The sequence below is a fragment of the Populus trichocarpa genome, chromosome 7 (genome assembly GCF_000002775.5).
Source record: "Populus trichocarpa isolate Nisqually-1 chromosome 7, P.trichocarpa_v4.1, whole genome shotgun sequence".
NCBI lineage: Eukaryota > Viridiplantae > Streptophyta > Magnoliopsida > Malpighiales > Salicaceae > Populus > Populus trichocarpa.
The window spans coordinates 5,919,352-5,938,085 of NC_037291.2; the positions used below are offsets into that span (position 1 = coordinate 5,919,352).

Here is an 18,734-nt window from a genome sequence, read left to right on the forward strand (position 1 = left end):
TATTCTGAAATTTTTGGTATAACCTAACAATGATTATGCGAATATTTCTTTGACTGAATTAATTCAGTATTTTTTTAGTATTTCATCATTAACTTAATATTTGTGTATACTTGATTACTGTTTGCATGATTTGGTGTTCGATTTGAGACTAAGAAATAATAATTATTTTAGCCATTGTTTGAAATACCTTAAGGAATCTATAAAAAAGAGATATATATGAACTTGTATAATCTTTAGAGGTTTAATCATTCCTAATGAATTTCAACAAGTTTAGAATTTCCATAGAAATGTAGAAAGTTTGCTCGTAAAATAATTTATTAATGCTTGAGAGAGATTGATGATTACATTAGTAAAACCCAATTATCAACAATAAAAATAAAATTTTGATAGGATTAACTCAATTGACAAGCTCGCATAGAAATAGTTATGATGAGTCAGAAATCCTAGGATATGTTTTATCTTGATTTGAACCTATTTATTTAATTGCTTGTTTGCTTTTGTACATTTTTTTTATTTTAGTCTAACAAACTTTAATATTCAATTTGTCAAATTGATGGTGAATTAATAATTTTTTGTATTGATTGATAACTTTTTCAATTTCTCGTGGGATGATATTCTACTTATTCACTTTATTATTTGTTATGATTTGTGCACTTATAATTTTGACCAACACCTATGTGATAGAGTTGTTTCACTACATTTTTTGTGTCATCAACTAGAATCCCTTCAAAAGTTGAGCCAAATCCTCCCTTATATGTGGGTAGTCTTAGTACATGATCTAAATGTGTATTTGATATTATAATGCAGTGCTTTAAAACAAAATCTACTTGAAAATGTATCAAAATAATATTTTTTTTATTTTTAACATTAGCATATCAAAATCATCTTAAAGCAGCTTTTAAAGACATTTTGGACATTTTAATGTGCTTTTTATTTGTTTATTATTTTTTTATATTTGATCAAATACCAAATTATCCCTTAATTGACATTATAATAACGAAAGAATCATTGTGAAAATATAAAAATGCCCCTTGACGCTAGTTTTAAATGTTTTTCTTTCAAAGATATTTTGGTTGTTTTATTATGCAATTGAGATGTGAAAAGACTTATTTGTCCTCGATCAATTTGGTAATCACTCCCTTATATGTGGGTAGTCTTAGTACATGATCTAAATGTGTATTTGATATTGTAATGCAGTGCTTTAAAATAAAATCCACTTGAAAATATATCAAAATAATATTTTTTTTATTTTTAACATTAGCATATCAAAATCATCTTAAAGCAGCTTTTAAAGACATTTTGGACATTTTAATGTGCTTTTTATTTGTTTATTATTTTTTTATATTTGATCAAATACCAAATTGTCCCTTAGTTGACATTATAATAACGAAAGAATCATTGTGAAAATATAAAAATGCCCCTTGACGCTAGTTTTAAATGTTTTTCTTTCAAAGATATTTTGGTTGTTTTATTATACAATTGAGATGTGAAAAGACTTATTTGTCCTCGATCAATTTGATAATCACTAATGGGCTTTGTGAAATGACATCAATGTCATTAATAACTAGTGTTAAGATTTTTAGATGAAAGGAAAAAATTGTCATTACACTGTTCTAGTTAACAATGTGAATGAGTTTAGAGCTAAAGTGTTTTTCGAAAGTCAATTAGTTTCCTTTAATTAGCGTGACTGGTAGTTATTAAATCTTTTTTAAGCTAATTATATTGATTGTAAAATATGCATAAAAAAACTCAAAATAATTTTTTATTTTTTTATTTTTTAGAATATGTTTAATTAGTTTTTACTAAATCTTCTTAATCAAGTTTAATATAATTATTTAAAAAAGATAATTGAATAATCATTTAACATTATCTTGCTATCACTGCATAGTAGTATAGTTGCCGAACATGGTTTATGGTCTGACCTAGAAGAAAAATCAAGTCACTAGGTCATTGAGTCAAGTTACAGGTTTTCGGTTATGTTTTTTTATATTCAAAACGACATTGTTTAAGTTTTTATTGAAAAATATTATTGGTTTTGACTAAGATGGATTTTAATTAAGTTTAGCCAAGTCAATTATATCACGGGTCAACTCATCGGATCAACAAAATTAGTCAAATCAATGTCAAAATTGATTCAAATTAAAACTCGAATATGATTCCGGGTTATGGATTTATTGAGTCAATTTATCGTGCCGAACCAAGTTTAATAACTAGTAGTTTCCATACAATCTATCTAGTTTTGGTGTTGATTATTATGTAGCGATTAAAAATCATGGTTCACTTGTGGAACAATTACAAAGGTGTTTGTGTGTGTCTATATAAAATGATACAATCTCGTGATATTGTATTTTCGCCTAAAAAAGAGAGAGAGAGAGAGATAGGGTAAAGAATTTTCACAATTGTCGAATTAGTAATTTCTATTAGAAAATTAAAAAAATAAAATAATATTAGAAAATCCAACATTTGTGAAAAAGAAAAGAAGAAAATATTCATGCAATTATCAACCAAATGCGTTATCATTCTAGACAATTATTAGCAGAAAAGGACACGAATGAAAACAAAATCTTAAATGAAATTATAAGACAATTATAACAAACCTTAAGGGTCACTATAAAAATAACAGCTCTCTAACATCCGCCAAATCTGCAAATTATTGATGGAGAGAGGCTCAACGGCTAGTACGTAAAACGGTAACCTCAACGGTCGAAAAATTCAAAAGTCTATCTCCCCACCATCCCCTCTAAAAATCCCAATCTTCTCTTCATTTCTCTCTACGTCTCTCTCGCCCTCCCTCTCTCTTCTTATCTCCGCAAGAGACGTCACTTCAATTTACCAAAACAGACCATAAGAAGGAACAAAAGAAGAAAAAGGATTCCTTAGGGTTTTTCAATATGATGCAAGAAATGTGGAATGCACCACCTGGTTTTAGACCAACAAAATCTGCACCAACTTCACCAGCAAAGCCGCTTGGTGTTTCAAGAACTCGCTCTGAGTCATTTCATGCTCTCCACAAAGTCCCTGTTGGTGACTCTCCTTATGTTAGAGCCAAAAATGTTCAGGTAAATTAGTTGCGCATCTTTTGGTCTTCAAATTGATTGGGATGTGTTGTTCTTTTGGTTTCAATAGGTGTTTGGCAGATTTTATTGATGGGTTTTGATTGTTTCAATGTTTTGTTTTGATTAGTTGGTTGATAAAGATCCAGAGAAGGCTATACCTCTATTTTGGGCGGCAATAAATGCTGGGGATAGAGTGGATAGTGCATTGAAAGATATGGCTATTGTTATGAAGCAACAGAATAGGGCTGATGAAGCAATTGAGGCTATCAAATCTTTACGACATCGGTGTTCAGATCAAGCCCAAGAGTCTCTCGATAACATTCTTCTTGATCTTTACAAGGTCTCTTACTTTAACTAATTCCACTCTGTACAATTTGGTATTTTTGTAACACAGCAAGTACTTATTTAGTTTGATTTCCATTCTTTTAGAGATGTGGAAGATTGGATGACCAAATAGCATTGTTGAAGCACAAGCTATACATGATTCAACAAGGGTTAGCTTTCAATGGAAAAAGAACAAAGACTGCAAGGTCTCAAGGGAAGAAATTTCAGGTTTCTGTAGAACAAGAAGCAACTAGGTTATTGGTAAGAGAGCGATGTCTTGCTTCTTTGGCTCTCTGTAGTCTCTGAAATGTTATGGTACTTGTGTACTTATTTGGTCGATTCTTTGTTTCAGGGGAACTTGGGATGGGCATTGATGCAACAAAACAATTACATTGAAGCAGAAGATGCCTATAGAAGGGCACTTGCTATTGCACCTGACAACAACAAGATGTGCAATCTTGGGATTTGTTTGATGAAACAGGGGAGAATTAGTGAGGCTAAAGAGACATTGCGCAGAGTAAAACCAGCAGTGGCTGATGGCCCACGAGGTGTAGATTCACATCTCAAAGCCTATGAAAGGGCACAGCAGATGCTCAATGACCTTGAATCTGAGATGATGAACATAGGAGGCGATCGGGTTGAACAAAGTAGGCTCTTTGATGCATTTCTTGGTTCTTCATCAATTTGGCAGCCTCAGCCTTGTAAGGATCATCATAGTGTCTTGCCAACAACCAATGCAAAATCTTCTCATGATGATTTCTCCGATGAGAATGTCGATTCCAATATAGTAGCAAATTGTGCCCAGATGGTGCTTCGCCAACAGAAAACTATCAAACAGCTCACTACTCCTCCTTTAGGGAATTTATGGAATGTTGATGCACCTCCATTCTATTCCTCCAAATTGGTAAAGGAGCCAATTAAGGAACCAATTGGGTATCAATTCCATGATAAACTTAAGAGGACAAGGTCAGGAAATGTTGCTAGTTCAAACAGAAAGATTGAAATGGGGTTGTTCACGGCACCATCTGTGGAACCAGAAAACCCAGAAACAAAGACGAGGAGACTATCAGATGAAACAGAAGACAAGGTGTCACAGTTGTTGCCAGATAATGATGACTTTGAAGAAGCCATCCTTGCAGCCGTTCTAGGTCCTGCAAGAAATGCAGGGAAAACAGCAGGGAAGGTAGTTGAAACTGCGAATTCTGGGACCTTTCAGCAGAAGAAGATGGAAAAGCGACTCAAGGTTTTCCAGGACATCACCCTCTCTCTCAGCCCAAGAGCCTGACTTATAACTTAGTTACCAGCCTTAACTAATTTAAACTTAAAGAGTTGATACTTTAAATCTAGGATGGAGGAGATAAACTTGTTCTCCTTGACCCTGCTCCTCTTCAGAGGAAGGAGTTACGCAGTGCGGTAGTGGGGTAGTGGGGTGGAAGCAGGCAAGATTTTTTGTGGGTTTTTCACTACACACACAAGCATGTTATCTATTTATTTCATTTATTGTCAGCCTCTTGAATAAGGCGCATGTTAACTTGATAATAAGTCAATGTCACATCTCATGTAGTTCTATCCTATGAAAAAGAAGATGGTGATTGATTCATTCCCCCTTGCAGTTTGCCCTTTACTTGTCAAAAAATGGACGCCTTCTGAATTTGGCATGCCAAAATTTGGAAGATCATCCCACTGCTTCATATAATATAAACTATGGCAAAATACAGTGTTCATTGCTAAAATATCCGCCTTCTGAATTTGGCATGCCTAAATTTGGAAGATCATCCCACTGCTTCATATAATATAAACTATGGCAAAATACAGTGTTCATTGCTAAAATATCCGATTGCTTTCCTATATGAATTCGGTTCATGTGAGATATTGCTTTCCTAAATTTGGAAGATCCCACTGCTTCATATAGAAATTGCATGTTGCATGTTCAGAGATCAAATTTGGAAGTTAGCGTACACAAACTCAAGGCATGGATGGAAAATGGAGAGAGAGAATTCATAAACTCTAGAAAACAATAATAGTTCATATTATTTCAGTCAGGATGAAAGTTCCACTTCAATGAAGACTTTCTGAACTTATTAATTTAAAATTTTAATTTCAGATTACAATCTATTTTTTTTGTTTTTGGAAATGATCTTTAAGTCCGAACATGACTCCTTCATAGCTACAGCTACAGTTACAGCAGCTATGGCGACTCCACTCCCACAAGTAAATGTGTTTGGTATTGTGGTGGCTATTGTGATTATGGTTTGAAAAAAATAGTTTTATAAAAAGTGCTTTTAGTTGAGGTTGGTCTGGAAAAATATATGTTTGGTTAAAACTGTGGTTGAAATTGAGGTTGAGCAAAAAGTTATTTAATGTGTTTGGTTAAAAATTGTGGTTCAATTTCATGTTATGGTATAATTACCTAAAAGGAGAAGATTCATAATATTAATGAACAGTTACATAAAAGTAACATTACAACCAATAAATTTTTGCAAATAGACCTAAACATATTAGAACAATAATTTATAATTGTGTCATTAAACTTGCAGCAATCTCATCACGTACGTAATCCATTCGCGAAGGCCTGTGGTGCCCTTGGCTTTGTGAATGTGGAGCCACATCAGTTAGAAAATCATCGGGCACAAAATCAGGATGGCGATCGAACTCCATAAATGCCACATCTTGCATTGAAGTTCTTCTAATGTAATTATGAATTGCCATGGATGCGACAACAATTCTAACTTGTGCCTTGTAATTAAAGGATGGCATATTCTGTAGGATTCGCCATTGTTTTTTCTAAACTCCAAATGTACGTTCTATCACACAACGTAATGAAAAGTGCATACGGTTGAAAATTTCTTCACGAGTTTGTGGTTGTCCTCGCCTCCTAAATTCTTGCAAATGATATCTCTGACCTCTATATGGACCTAAAAATCCATATTCAATAGGATATCCTGAAACAACCAAGTAGTATTTCCCTGTAAATGCATATAATTTTTTAAAATTGAAAATTGCAAAAAAAAACAAAATAACATTAATTATCATATACACACACACACACATACACATATTACTACCTTCTGGTGGCTTAGAAAATTTTATACGTGGATTGTCAATTGCCTCGAGAAAAATTCGTGTATCGTGTGCACTACGCCCAACCCGCCCAAACAAATGTGAATTGCATGTCAAAGCTACATGCAGCCATAACATTCTGGGTCGGCACACCTTTTCGTCTAATGAATGGAATTTGATTTTCAGAAGAAACACATGCACGCACATGTGTACCGTCGATAGCTCCTACACAATTCTAATATATGATAAACCAGTAAAATAACATCAATTTGAGCTGACTAAAAAAATAAGTTTCGCAAATTCATGAAATACGAATCACCATCAACAAATACGATTAATGACATTACCTTGAAATGTAGCATATATCTCGGATTGTTCACAATTTCACGCGGTGAGTTTACGAACCCGGGATCTACGGGCTGAATTAAATCTGTAGCGAGCGAATAAACTGATCTAAGAACTTCATTAAAGCACCTACCAATTGTTTCTCCTGAATGTTGGAATCTCTCTTGAACTTCCCTATTGGAAGCACCCAAAGCTATTGTATAAAGAAATATTCCAACTTTTTCAAAAACACACATTCTTCTAGATGCCTTTAACCCATATTGGTTTTCAAGTTTAAAGCACAGACTCTGAAATGTCGTCGCATCCATCCTAAACATGTTTACACAGCACGTCCAATGTCCATGTAATATTTCTGTCAACCATTGCATTCCAGTGTTGTTCGAATCCATACAAGGTTCCTTATATATATAAGTATTATAATATAAAGTTATGGCACCTGCCGTGTATAAAATCAATTTCTGATTATCAAACTCCCTTTCCCAAAACAACTCACCTTCTTCATCTGAATCGTCGTCGTCGTCAATATCAGAACTGTGATCACTGCAATCTCCATCGTTTACAGAAGAATTACCATAATTACCGTAATCGGCAACGTTATTCATTATGTCATCATAATCCCCGTCAAAAAGTGCTGAAAACCAGTGCGAATCCATATCTATCATGACATACAAATTTTTTTGTGAATAATTGAAAATTGTATGACTTGTTACAAAAAAACACAAATGGATAATGCAAACCGAAATACTATATTGTTCCATTTCTCCACGTTTAATGAATTTTTGCTTGGCTTGTAAATTTTATAAGGCTATATTTATTTGCAATTCAGTCATTTACCTCTTTTGAAAGTGAAATTGAATTTCTTTTTTCAAAATACCTATTATCTCTAATCAAAATTTCTAATTCCACTTGTTAAAAACAACCTAAAAATAGAATTTCAAGAGATCAAAATGGGAATTCAAGAAACAATGAACAATTCACACACAAATTGTTTTTCCTTTTCATTTCCTGCTTCCAATATTTCATTTCTTGTGCTAAATATAATGTCAACTGTACCATACAGCATTGAAAATTTCATTTGCAAAACTGATTTGTGCGTGGAGCAATAATATTAAGGATCCTTTTTCATTTCACAAAAATGGGTCAATAAATAATAAGCATGTTTGCCACCTTCCCCCAAGATTCAAACCGGTTCTACTTATGGAATACTGGTTCAAAAAATTGAACAAGACAGTAATAAAATTATGTAGAAGAGTATACAATGACAGAGGTCTAACAAAGCTAACGATTTTCTACCCTTCACTATCTCAATGAACACCATAAACAGACATTTAAAAACCTAAGAAACTAACCTGACTTTTAATGAATGTCATAACATTAACCAATCGGCTACAACCAAATGAATTAAATGGAACTTACCTATTACATATGTATAAATAGCAGCAATCAGCAACACCAGCAATTAGAAACAACCACTCTTGATTGCAGGTACTAACACATTCGGTTTCTACACAAAGAAACTGACAATATGCAAGTGAATAACTTCTCATACTTACTGCTAGTTATATACAAATACATAGGAATGAAAGTAATATTCCAAAAACTGTCACCTAACTTTTAAAAGCTACTATTCAAGAGCAAGTTACCAAACATTCAAATGTGGCATACACCAACTGAAAATTTCAAAATTAGCAACCTAAACCTACCATTCAAGAGCAACTAACCAAACATTCAAAGTATAATACCAACAAGCAGTAGTCTCGGTTTCATAAATTATTAACCAACCATTCAACTTCAAGTAACCGAACTGAAAAAGAGTACTTTAACAAGCTAAACATAACATTCAAAGTTAAGCATCCACACATTTAAGGTCTACAATTCAGAAATTAACATTCATGAAATTCCAACCTAACAACACTATTTAGTCATACATATATAGCAAAACATACATGGTAGTGGTGTTCCAAAAACTTAGCTACGAAAGTACACCAAAACATGGGCAACTCCTTCTAATTCCAGCAACAATTGCAGCACATGAAGTCTGCAAAACCAGTGGAAAAGATTTCAGACAAATAAATATGTTACTGGATTGCAGAATTCAACATAAATGCAAAGACATGAATAGGGTAAAAAGTTAAAAACTGACCTTGTCCATCTAAGTTTGTTTGTGTTGGTCCAACATTATTTTCAGCCATAACATTTTTCTGTCAATACAACCCATTGCAGCCCACATCTCCCTCTTGCTCCTCGCATAGAAGAATTTAGTTGCAAAGGTATGCAATGCACTACCAAAGGCAACTCCATCAATAGAGTGCAGTTCTTCCATTACCTCTTTAATGCTACAACATTTTTTTATCTCTACAAGGAGTTGTGATCCCTCTAGGCATGGAGACGGTCTCAACAAGTTTATCCAAACATGCAACTAGTACTGCTCCCACACCTTTTCCCCTTTTCTTTTTTCGGAATTGAGGTGTAGTCTGATGTGCACCCTTTCTCTTTGAACTGTTGGGGTTACTGCTACTGTTTGTGACATTGCTTCCACCAACCATATTGCTAATTAGCATCACGAGTGAAATCAGGGATTGCATCCTCTTCAGACTCGTCACTTCCTTCTTCCATATTAGTATCCTCATTGGTTGTATTTCTCATTCCAGCAGTCACATTATCTTCATCTGATAAGAGTCCTTGTGAGGGAGTCCAAGCATATTCTCTCATGGCCACTATGTTAGTAAACATGATATCGTACTTGGAACACAACGAGGGCTTTATGCTGACATGCCTAAACTTCTTTGCTCCTCTCATTTCCTGTGTAATGACAGCTAGATGTAATTAGGAATGATAGTAGATGAATAACTAATACAACATGACAAAAAAAATTATGAGGCTATTGCAAATCAGCAAACTAACCTGAATTTTTTATTACCACCATTCATCAGTTGCTGAGATGGTCCCAAGTTCAGTAGACCAACCAACTCCAGTTTCAGTTATTAATTTTTTCCATACCCTCCAGTCCTTTTTAATTCCATCCTATTTAATGCAAATGTCACAAAACGTGTGCAACATTGTCTTGCTCCAAGAAGCTTTATCATGTGTGTCAGACCCATCCATTGCTTATGGTTGACAATGCAATGAAAAATTAAACAAACAATTAACCATATGAACAAGAGATTGAATGCTGATAAGGTTATAATACAATAGTAACAGAACAAGAAATTACATATGCAGCAAAAGGTCAACCAAAGAATAACAAAAGGTTGAATGTTGACAAGGAATAAAAAACATAAATAAAGAAATTATCTATAGCAGCTTGGTTGACAATGCAAGAAAGAATTCAAAACACAATTCACTATAGCTGACAAAAGCTTTAATGCTGATAAGGGATGAAAACAAGAAACTAAGGAACTAGTTCAAAAAAAGATTGAATGATGTGAAGTGTGAACTAAGAAACTTGATAGGGGAAAGAACATAAAAACCTACCCACGGTGGCATAAACTTATAACTGTTTTTCATCAATTAGCAAGGGATGTTCTAATTAGCAACTAAAATTATTTGTTTAATTTACTATTATTTAGTTGTTAGCAATCAGCAGCACACAATACCAGTTTAACATAGCAAGCATGGGATGTTCTATATATATATATATATATATATATATATATATATATATATATATATATATATAAGTATAAGTATTATTTTAATGTACATTTATTAACTTGTTAGCAATCTGCAGCACACAACAACTAATACGATTTTAATATAGAAAGTAAGGGATGTTCTACTTAACAACTGAAATTAATTATGTCATTAATTTACGTTTATTTACTTGGTAGCAATCAGCAGCACACAGCAACAACAAATAACCAACACACAAATAACTGCAGATACATGGAGGGAATAAAAAGAATGAAAAATTAGCAGTAATGGCTGACGAGAGTAAAATATAAGTGAATTAAAAAGGGCATAAACAGGTCAATTTCACTGCAATGAACAAAAATAAACTTAAAATTACTATACAAGGCAACAAGTGAAGTAAGCACAATACCCGTTGGAAATTGCAGCTGGGGTGTTTGAATGAAGCATAATGTTGATATATGTGGTGGGGTTGTTGATTGCAGGAACACAGGTTGCTCGCGTCTTGTTTTTCTGTTGATAAGGAGAAACGAAGGAAAAATTAGCATATATAACTATCGAGAGTAAACAACAAGTGATTAACAAAAGGGGATAAACATATCTTCACTGCAATAAACAACAATTAACTTAAGATTTCTATAAGAACATACCAGTGAACTAACCCGTTGGAAATTTGAGCTCTAGTGCTTGAATCAAGCTCGATCTATATATATGTTTCGGGGTTGTTGCTTGCAGTAGAAAGGGTTGTTGTTATTCTTCATTTCCTTTTGTTAAAAAGAAATTAATGACAATTGAATGTGCAGAAAGAGACGGAGCCATCAGTTAATGTTTGGGGTTGTGCAGCAGTAATGGTTTACTGTGGAGTTATTGTGTGCAATTAGGGCTGATGGGAAGGGAAATGAATGCAAATGGAAGAACACGAATGAGAATGAGAAGAGCAAACGAGAACCGAACGAGAACAATGTGTGTTTTGGTAAAAAAAAACCGAAATACTCATCTCTAGAAAGTTTAACCACGGGTTGAAACTTGCAAAAAAGTAGTATTTTACTGCTTCCTAAAAATCGAGGTCTTGCCGCATATAAATGATGGGACCCATGTTTTTTATTTTTTAACAATCTGTAACCAAACGGCTAATTAGTGCATTTTTTAAGAAACGTGAACGCTAACGTGTCGACAAACGGGTTCTTTATGCTATCAAGGTACTGTTCTTTGTAATTGCTTTGAGACCTGAGGAAGGTAGAGTAAAGCCCAGCTCCGATAACTTTTTGTGTGATGCTGCATAATCTGCGAAGAATGCATCATCATCCTGTCATTTGACCAAAAACTCTCAATTAGCAGCTAAATCAGGACTTCGATAATTGATCTCCATCTACGGAGAACACATCAAATGGAAACTATTAATGGTGAATGACATGCAATGGAAAACTGAGGAAATTTGTTTGGCGGCTTCCAAAATATGTGACGGCAAGGTAACACAACATGGAGAATTTGTAGATCTTTCAAAGTTCCTGAGAATATATGTCACTGACCTAATTCCATAACTGGCACGTAAACAAAGTTTATCTCCATATTACTTGCATGTTCGAAACCAAACATACATATAAAGTATTTATATTAACTCAATCAGAGTTTTACCCAACATATTATAAATAATTTCATAATATAAATCAACATTTTAATACAATTCTTATTATAAATTCAGTAAATGTAAAGCACTAACTAGACATAACAGGATAATATTAATTATAAGTAAAAAAGCAGGTTCTGAAATGCTAACCAAAGTTATAAGCTTAAAAAAGATAAATAATGAAAGGGTAAGTTCGATAACTTAGTGAGTAAATAACATTCAATATGCACCTACGAGGTAATGCAATAGTGAGGAATATATATATATAGGAGAGTTTCACAAGCATGCCATAATAAAAAAATATCATGAAATAAGGCTTGTCAGAAAATCAAAGTACAATGAACATAACACTCCAGACTGTGAGATAATTAGTCACCATAGGTTGATGACTCTCTTGACTAACTAGGGTTCAGAATTAAGATGTGTATAAAGACTAACACTATCCCGTTAGTATGGGTATTTTGACTAGCATATCATAGGGTTATAATCAAACAAAACAGAATCGTTTCTTAAAGGCTTAACTTATACAATCAATCAAATAAGGAGCTATTAATTCAGATATACATATTATCTCATATCAAGGATTTAGTTTTCAATAAGTGATCATGTTTTATCATGAACAAGAGATAATAAACAGTATATAAATTACCAAGACACATGATCAATTTCATATTAACAATTCAAATATCTATACTATTTCTCTTGCATATGGAATATTATCCACCTGACTCAAAAGTAGAAAGGACATAATAGTGGATATCGACGAAAACCCTATTGATACCCGGCAGGTGGAATATCAGGAGTATTTAAATACAAAAGAAAACATACTAAGAAATAACTCGAAGCAGAAAAAATGAGATTATAACTTTAAAAATAAAGACCAAAATGTAATTATAAAAGCAAAACGGTTCTACCTAATTGATCTCAAACATATCCTAAACTGACTGAATCTAAAAGAATCATTCATCATTCACCATTCACCATTAGGTTAATTAGTCGACCAAAACTTACCAACCGGTCAAACAAAACCATTCAGGCCAATCGATCGATTGAAACTCACCTACCGGTCGACCAAAGCCAAACAAGCCTCCCGGTCAACCGGTTTAGACAAACTAGTCGACCAGTTGATCAGGATTCTAGAATCTTGATCCATCAGTCTCCTTTAATATGGTAGGTCTTAATTTTTCTAACCTAAAACTTAAAAACCCATAACAATTTAATTTACCCATCACACTTTAATCAATATAGGTTCAATTGGGCAAGATAAATTTCTCAAGAAGAATGGATCAAAATTGGTTGTAATTGAAGGAATTAAAGGACCAAGGACTGAAAATATCAAATTGAAAATATTAAATGAGTTGGGGTTTAATTAAACAAATTTTATATCTTATAACTGATTTGGATCTCAATTAAAAAAAAATTTAAAATCTAGTGAAAATTTTAAGAAAATAAAAAAAAATAAAGGCTTTTTTTAAGTCTTACCCTCAATTAGGATGATTTAATTTTTTAATCTTGATCAATTTCCTATTAGAAAAATCAAAACTTGTAGAGGGATTAACTTTAAAAAAATGCTGCTTTAAGAACCATTATGGTAATTTGATAGAACTAAGCGACATTGTTTCAAGGTCAAGTATACATTCATCACTCTCTTTATCTTTGTCTTCTACTCCCAAGCTAGAAGCTAGAGAGACCAAAAGACTCTCCATCACTATAGAAACTTAGCCCTATTTGTGGCTCGAACTAGACCTTATTGTTGGATCATTCAAACTCTCGCGACCATTATCCCTATCATTGTTGATTCATCTAATTTAGGCATCATTTCATGTAATTTTATTGTTGATTTCTGTAAAATCCCAAAAAAAAATAGAAAATAAAGTTATAAATGGTTATGAATTAAGAGGGATGAAATGAATAGATTTGTACAAACAATTATGATTATTAAAAGGTGGAAATAAAATACTAATAGGTTAGCCAAGACTAAATTGAATAAAAAGGAAGAAGGGAGACTAAATCTCTTAAACATAATAATGTGAGGGATTAAATAAAAAAAAAAGAGAAATCAATCTTCTTTTAAGAGGAAGTCGACGGGATAAAAAGGAGAAAAACATCCATCTTTTTCAACTTCTCCTAAACCTACCTCCACAAATCAGCCATGAATGTCACCTTTCAAACCTGAAAGAGAGAAACAACGAGGGAGGTGAGTTAGAAACCTTGAGAGAAATACATGAGCTGCCACCAAAAAAGAATAGAAGACTTGTTAGAGTAAGTTAAAAGAAGAACAAGAGAAATGGAAGGGAAAGGAAGAAGAAAACCATGAGGGGGTGTCCAAGAGAGATAAAAACACAAGTTAGAAGGACATTATACATCTTCAAAGCAAATTTTGTAAGTAAACTTCAGAAATTTCAGATTTTCTTAATTAGGGTTCTTGAACCAATTTAAGGGAAATGAAGAATTACATGATTAGATGACATAGAAAGGGAATAACCTAAAGATATAACATTATTGTCCAGAAATAATAAAGATTTGAGAGTGAAATTAAGGCCTCACTCATTCGGCCAAGAGGAAGAAAATGAAAAGAAGGGTTGTTTAATGTGTGTTTATGCATATAATTGATGATTTAATCTTTTTTTCCATTATTTTGATGATTTTTAGAAGCCAAGAAACTCACCACAATCTCAAGTTTTTTATTGCTTTTAAATATGCTTAGTTGTGTTGCTTGAGTTTAAATGTGTAGAACAAAATTAGATCATGTTAATATAGATGAGAATTTGATGACATTGGATTGAAAAACACAAAAATAATGGTTGTTGAATTAAGGCCTATATTTGGCTATGTTAAGGAAGTACAGAAGAAATAATATAATTCTTGATTAAAAATTATCTATGTTTCGGCCACTCTTGAAAGAAAATAGAAAAGACATTGTGTGTGTATGTGTTTGTGTTGATAATTATTCATCGTGAGAATGAATAACTTTGACAAAAATTGATTACATTGAAACACAGCTTAAGAGAATAGAGAATTTTATTTAGTGGTTGATAATTACACATGTTCAAGAATATATTAGAGATAAATTTAGATAAGTTACAAACTCTAATTCTGATGATATATTAGTCATAGATTCCTTAGAGTGTATATTTATCTTATATATCGCATGAAAATTTTAAAATTGTATTAAGTGTTTGTAAGGATTATTTAATTTGATAATGGATATATGTGTAAGACGAATGATGAAAGGAGAAATATTTATTAACACAAATAAGTTAATAGAATGAATGAGATTGAGATGGAAACAAGTGTTTGTCAACACTTGGGATTGGAATAGAATAAAGGGAAATTTTGCTGGATTTTATATAAATAAAAAAATTCCCTTGACTTCCAAATTATTTCTTGAAAAGTTTATTAAGACTAATGATATATTCCAAGGTCGTTACAACTTCTTATAAATGTTGTCATCGTTTGGTAATTTTTATTTTGCATTGCTTAATTCTCCTTTTTTTTTCACTTTTGATCTTGTTGTTTTTATGGTTTTGTTTTTTATATCAATGAGTATCTCGATGACCCTTGCAAGGAGAGCATCTTTATTCTCTCTCTCGCACTAGGGCTTGTGGTATTAACTTTATCCTAGCCTATTTATGATTTAATTTTATTGCTTAGGCATCTAATGACTTGGTCTTATTTGAGTAGGTCATTTTCTCCACCCTATAAATAGCATTAGGTCCTTGATGAAAAGAGAAAAAAAAGATATGAAATAAAGAGATCAACAACAAGAAAATAAGGAACAAAGTAAGGTATTCAAGAAATTTGAGAGAGAAAAAATTAGATTAACAAGAGGGAGTGAAAGATAATTTATAGATTTTAAAAAGATTTGGATTCTTTAAGTTTTAATTTTCGGGTAAAGGAAAGAGGAAGGCGGTGTCACCATTACTAAGAATTCAAAGCCCTAACTTTGTCGTGTTTGGTTTGAGAATGACATGATTTCATGTACAGTACTAGGTGGGTTATATGTTCTCTTAAAGTTGGAACCATGTATATCCTAGATAGACAAACATTTGGTCAACAATTTTATTATTCCCTTTGATGTAGTGTGAGCATGTTCTAAGATTTGGTGTTACTTTTTGATACTCTTGCCCTAAAAAGTTTGCTATAATTTAATGAATAATCTTCTGTTGATGTTTATATCATATTGAAATGCATATATAGCTCTCAATTTAGCTTTTATGAGTTAGTTGAGTCTAACCTAAATCAAATTAAGTCTTTTAAAATACCTATCCATATCCAAGTACTGTTCTTTTGAAAATGTTCATGCATTTTTTGTCGAGACCCTCAGAATAGTTCTTATCTTGCACTTAATATGATCTTGGCCATCTACTTACTATTACAGCATCAAACTTTTATTTCAAATTGAGTTTTGTCTAAAATAGTGGAGGCTTCCAAGTTGTTTACTCTGGGTTTTCAACCTCAAAATCAACAAAACCTTTCACTCATATATTTTTAGGCCTTGGAACATATGGTAAGGCCTATCAAGTTTTAGCCAACATTAACATTAAAAGGCCTAATGGGCCGACATTCTATATTTTAAAATAAATACCCATTTTTGTTGTATTCAAAATATCACTTCAAATTATTTTAGTTATTCAAAATATCACTTCAACTATCTAAGGTAAATGGACTTATTAAAAGGAAGTAACTTTTCTTTAGGCTTTCTAAAAATGCTTGGTTGTTACTTTTGGATGTTCAAAGTATATGGACTCTACATGGTCCATGAATTTGGATTTTAAGAAGAGCAATAGTCTTTGTTTTTCTTTTAAGGTAATAAAATGATTCTTAAAATATTTAAGTCCAATATTTACCGAATAGTTGAAAGTATTGATTTCTAAAATAAACTTACAAAAAAAATCTAACAAACAAAATGAGAATAAAAATTGTTCAGTTGTGTATCTACACTGATGAAGGCTAGCCAAAGCAAGATAAGTAAATTTAAAAGGTGAATATCAAATGGCACACCTGAAGAAAATAAACCCTAAGGTCATTGTCAAGATGTTTTCCAAAAATGACCATGGTGTTACTAGATTCTAACCTAGGTATAGGAGATGAACTCATAAGCAGCCAATGATTTGATAGGACTAAGACACATAAGTTTCAAGTCGTGAGGTTGAGATAACCTTATATAAAGCAAATAAAAAAAAATTATAATACCCAATTTCCAACAATCCAATGTACGAGGATAAAAAAAAAAAACCAATTAACAAAAAGATAAAAAAAAAAGCCAGCTCGGGCAAGGTTATTATGCCCCGTGAGCTAGATCATGTAAATGAAATAACCCAATTAAAGCATATTATATAAATTAAATAATTTAATTTATTATCAATTCAACAAATTGATTTATTTATATTTGAAGATTAAGTGTAATATGTAATTATGTGTCATGAATTTTTAAATATTAAAAAAATCATATGTGATATGATTTAACTTTTTAGTGACTAGTTTTTAATGTAACTATTATCCATTCGTCTATAATGTTACGATTTTTATATTTGAGTACAGAGAGTGGTTACTCTGTCAAATCATATTTATTATCAATAAAATAATTATTAATTCTTTAAATAAGATTTGAAATTTTTTTAAAACCCTAATAAAAAAATTAAAAAATAAGAACTACAAGGTAAGAGCATCAAAATGATGGGTGGGGGAATAAAAAATAAAGACACTACAAAAGATAAAGTAAAAGGGTAATAATATAATTGTTATTAGTTAAAAATTACGAGACTTCTCTTTCAATGAATGAAAAGAATTAGAAAATAGTTTATTTAAACAAAAACTCTTATCTTTCTTGGAAAATTAAAATAATACTTTATTGTTAAACAGACCCAAAAAATTTCGTCATTCCAATGCCCAGCCATCCAACCCTTTGTAAATTGTAACATCTAATTGGTAATTACGGCTTTGGCAGCGTAATTAATCTCTTTAATTAATTATTACCGCTACTCTCTCCAATTTTTTATCCGATTTTGTGGGCCTTGAAATCTCAAGTTACCAAAACACCCTCCATTCTCTTTCACAAACCATGTGGCAAATTGGTAATTCAAATCCTTCAAGATCAACTTATTTACCCCACCAGGAATCTCCTCAACCTCAACATGGCCTCTACCTTCCAAACCCAACAAACAAATTCGGATTATGCCCTGCATGTTGTAGTTACTGTATATGTGACACGCGGCTCTGCAGTCCAGCTAATTTGTTTTTTTTTTTTTAATAAAATAATGTTTAAACGATATTAGTGTATTTTAAAAAAGAAAAAAAATCACAATTTCACGGTATAGAAACAAAATTAAAAAAATAACTATTACCAATCATAAGAATCCAAATATAGAATGATAAAATAAAAAAAAAATCATTGAACAAAAAATTCTAAAAAAACAAAGTACTAGCAAACTCGGATAACATTGCAAAAACTTGCGAGTAAGTCATGAAAATAAGATAATCTAGTAGAAGACATAACGTGAAAAAAAAAAAAGACAAAGCTTAATATTAAAAAGAATTGAATTTTGAAGGAGAAAATCGACAGGAATAATAAAAATCGACCTAAACAAACCTGGGCTACCCGACCAAACCTCATGCGTAGATCATAAGACGAGGATAACCTAATTGAATGTAAATCGAAGAAAATAACAAATTTCATTTTTCAAAACGAA

General features: G+C 32.1%; 1 protein-coding gene across 1 annotated transcript; it reads left to right on the top strand.

The window, feature by feature from the left end:
• Nucleotides 1-2,750: 2,750 nt before the first annotated feature.
• Nucleotides 2,751-4,980, top strand: LOC18101096 (protein POLLENLESS 3-LIKE 2). Its single transcript, XM_006380539.3, has 4 exons — nucleotides 2,751-3,059; nucleotides 3,184-3,396; nucleotides 3,486-3,641; nucleotides 3,733-4,980. The coding sequence occupies exons 1-4, from the start codon at nucleotides 2,892-2,894 to the stop codon at nucleotides 4,663-4,665; spliced, it is 1,470 nt and encodes a 489-aa protein (XP_006380601.1). The 5' UTR covers nucleotides 2,751-2,891; the 3' UTR covers nucleotides 4,666-4,980.
• Nucleotides 4,981-18,734: the final 13,754 nt, after the last annotated feature.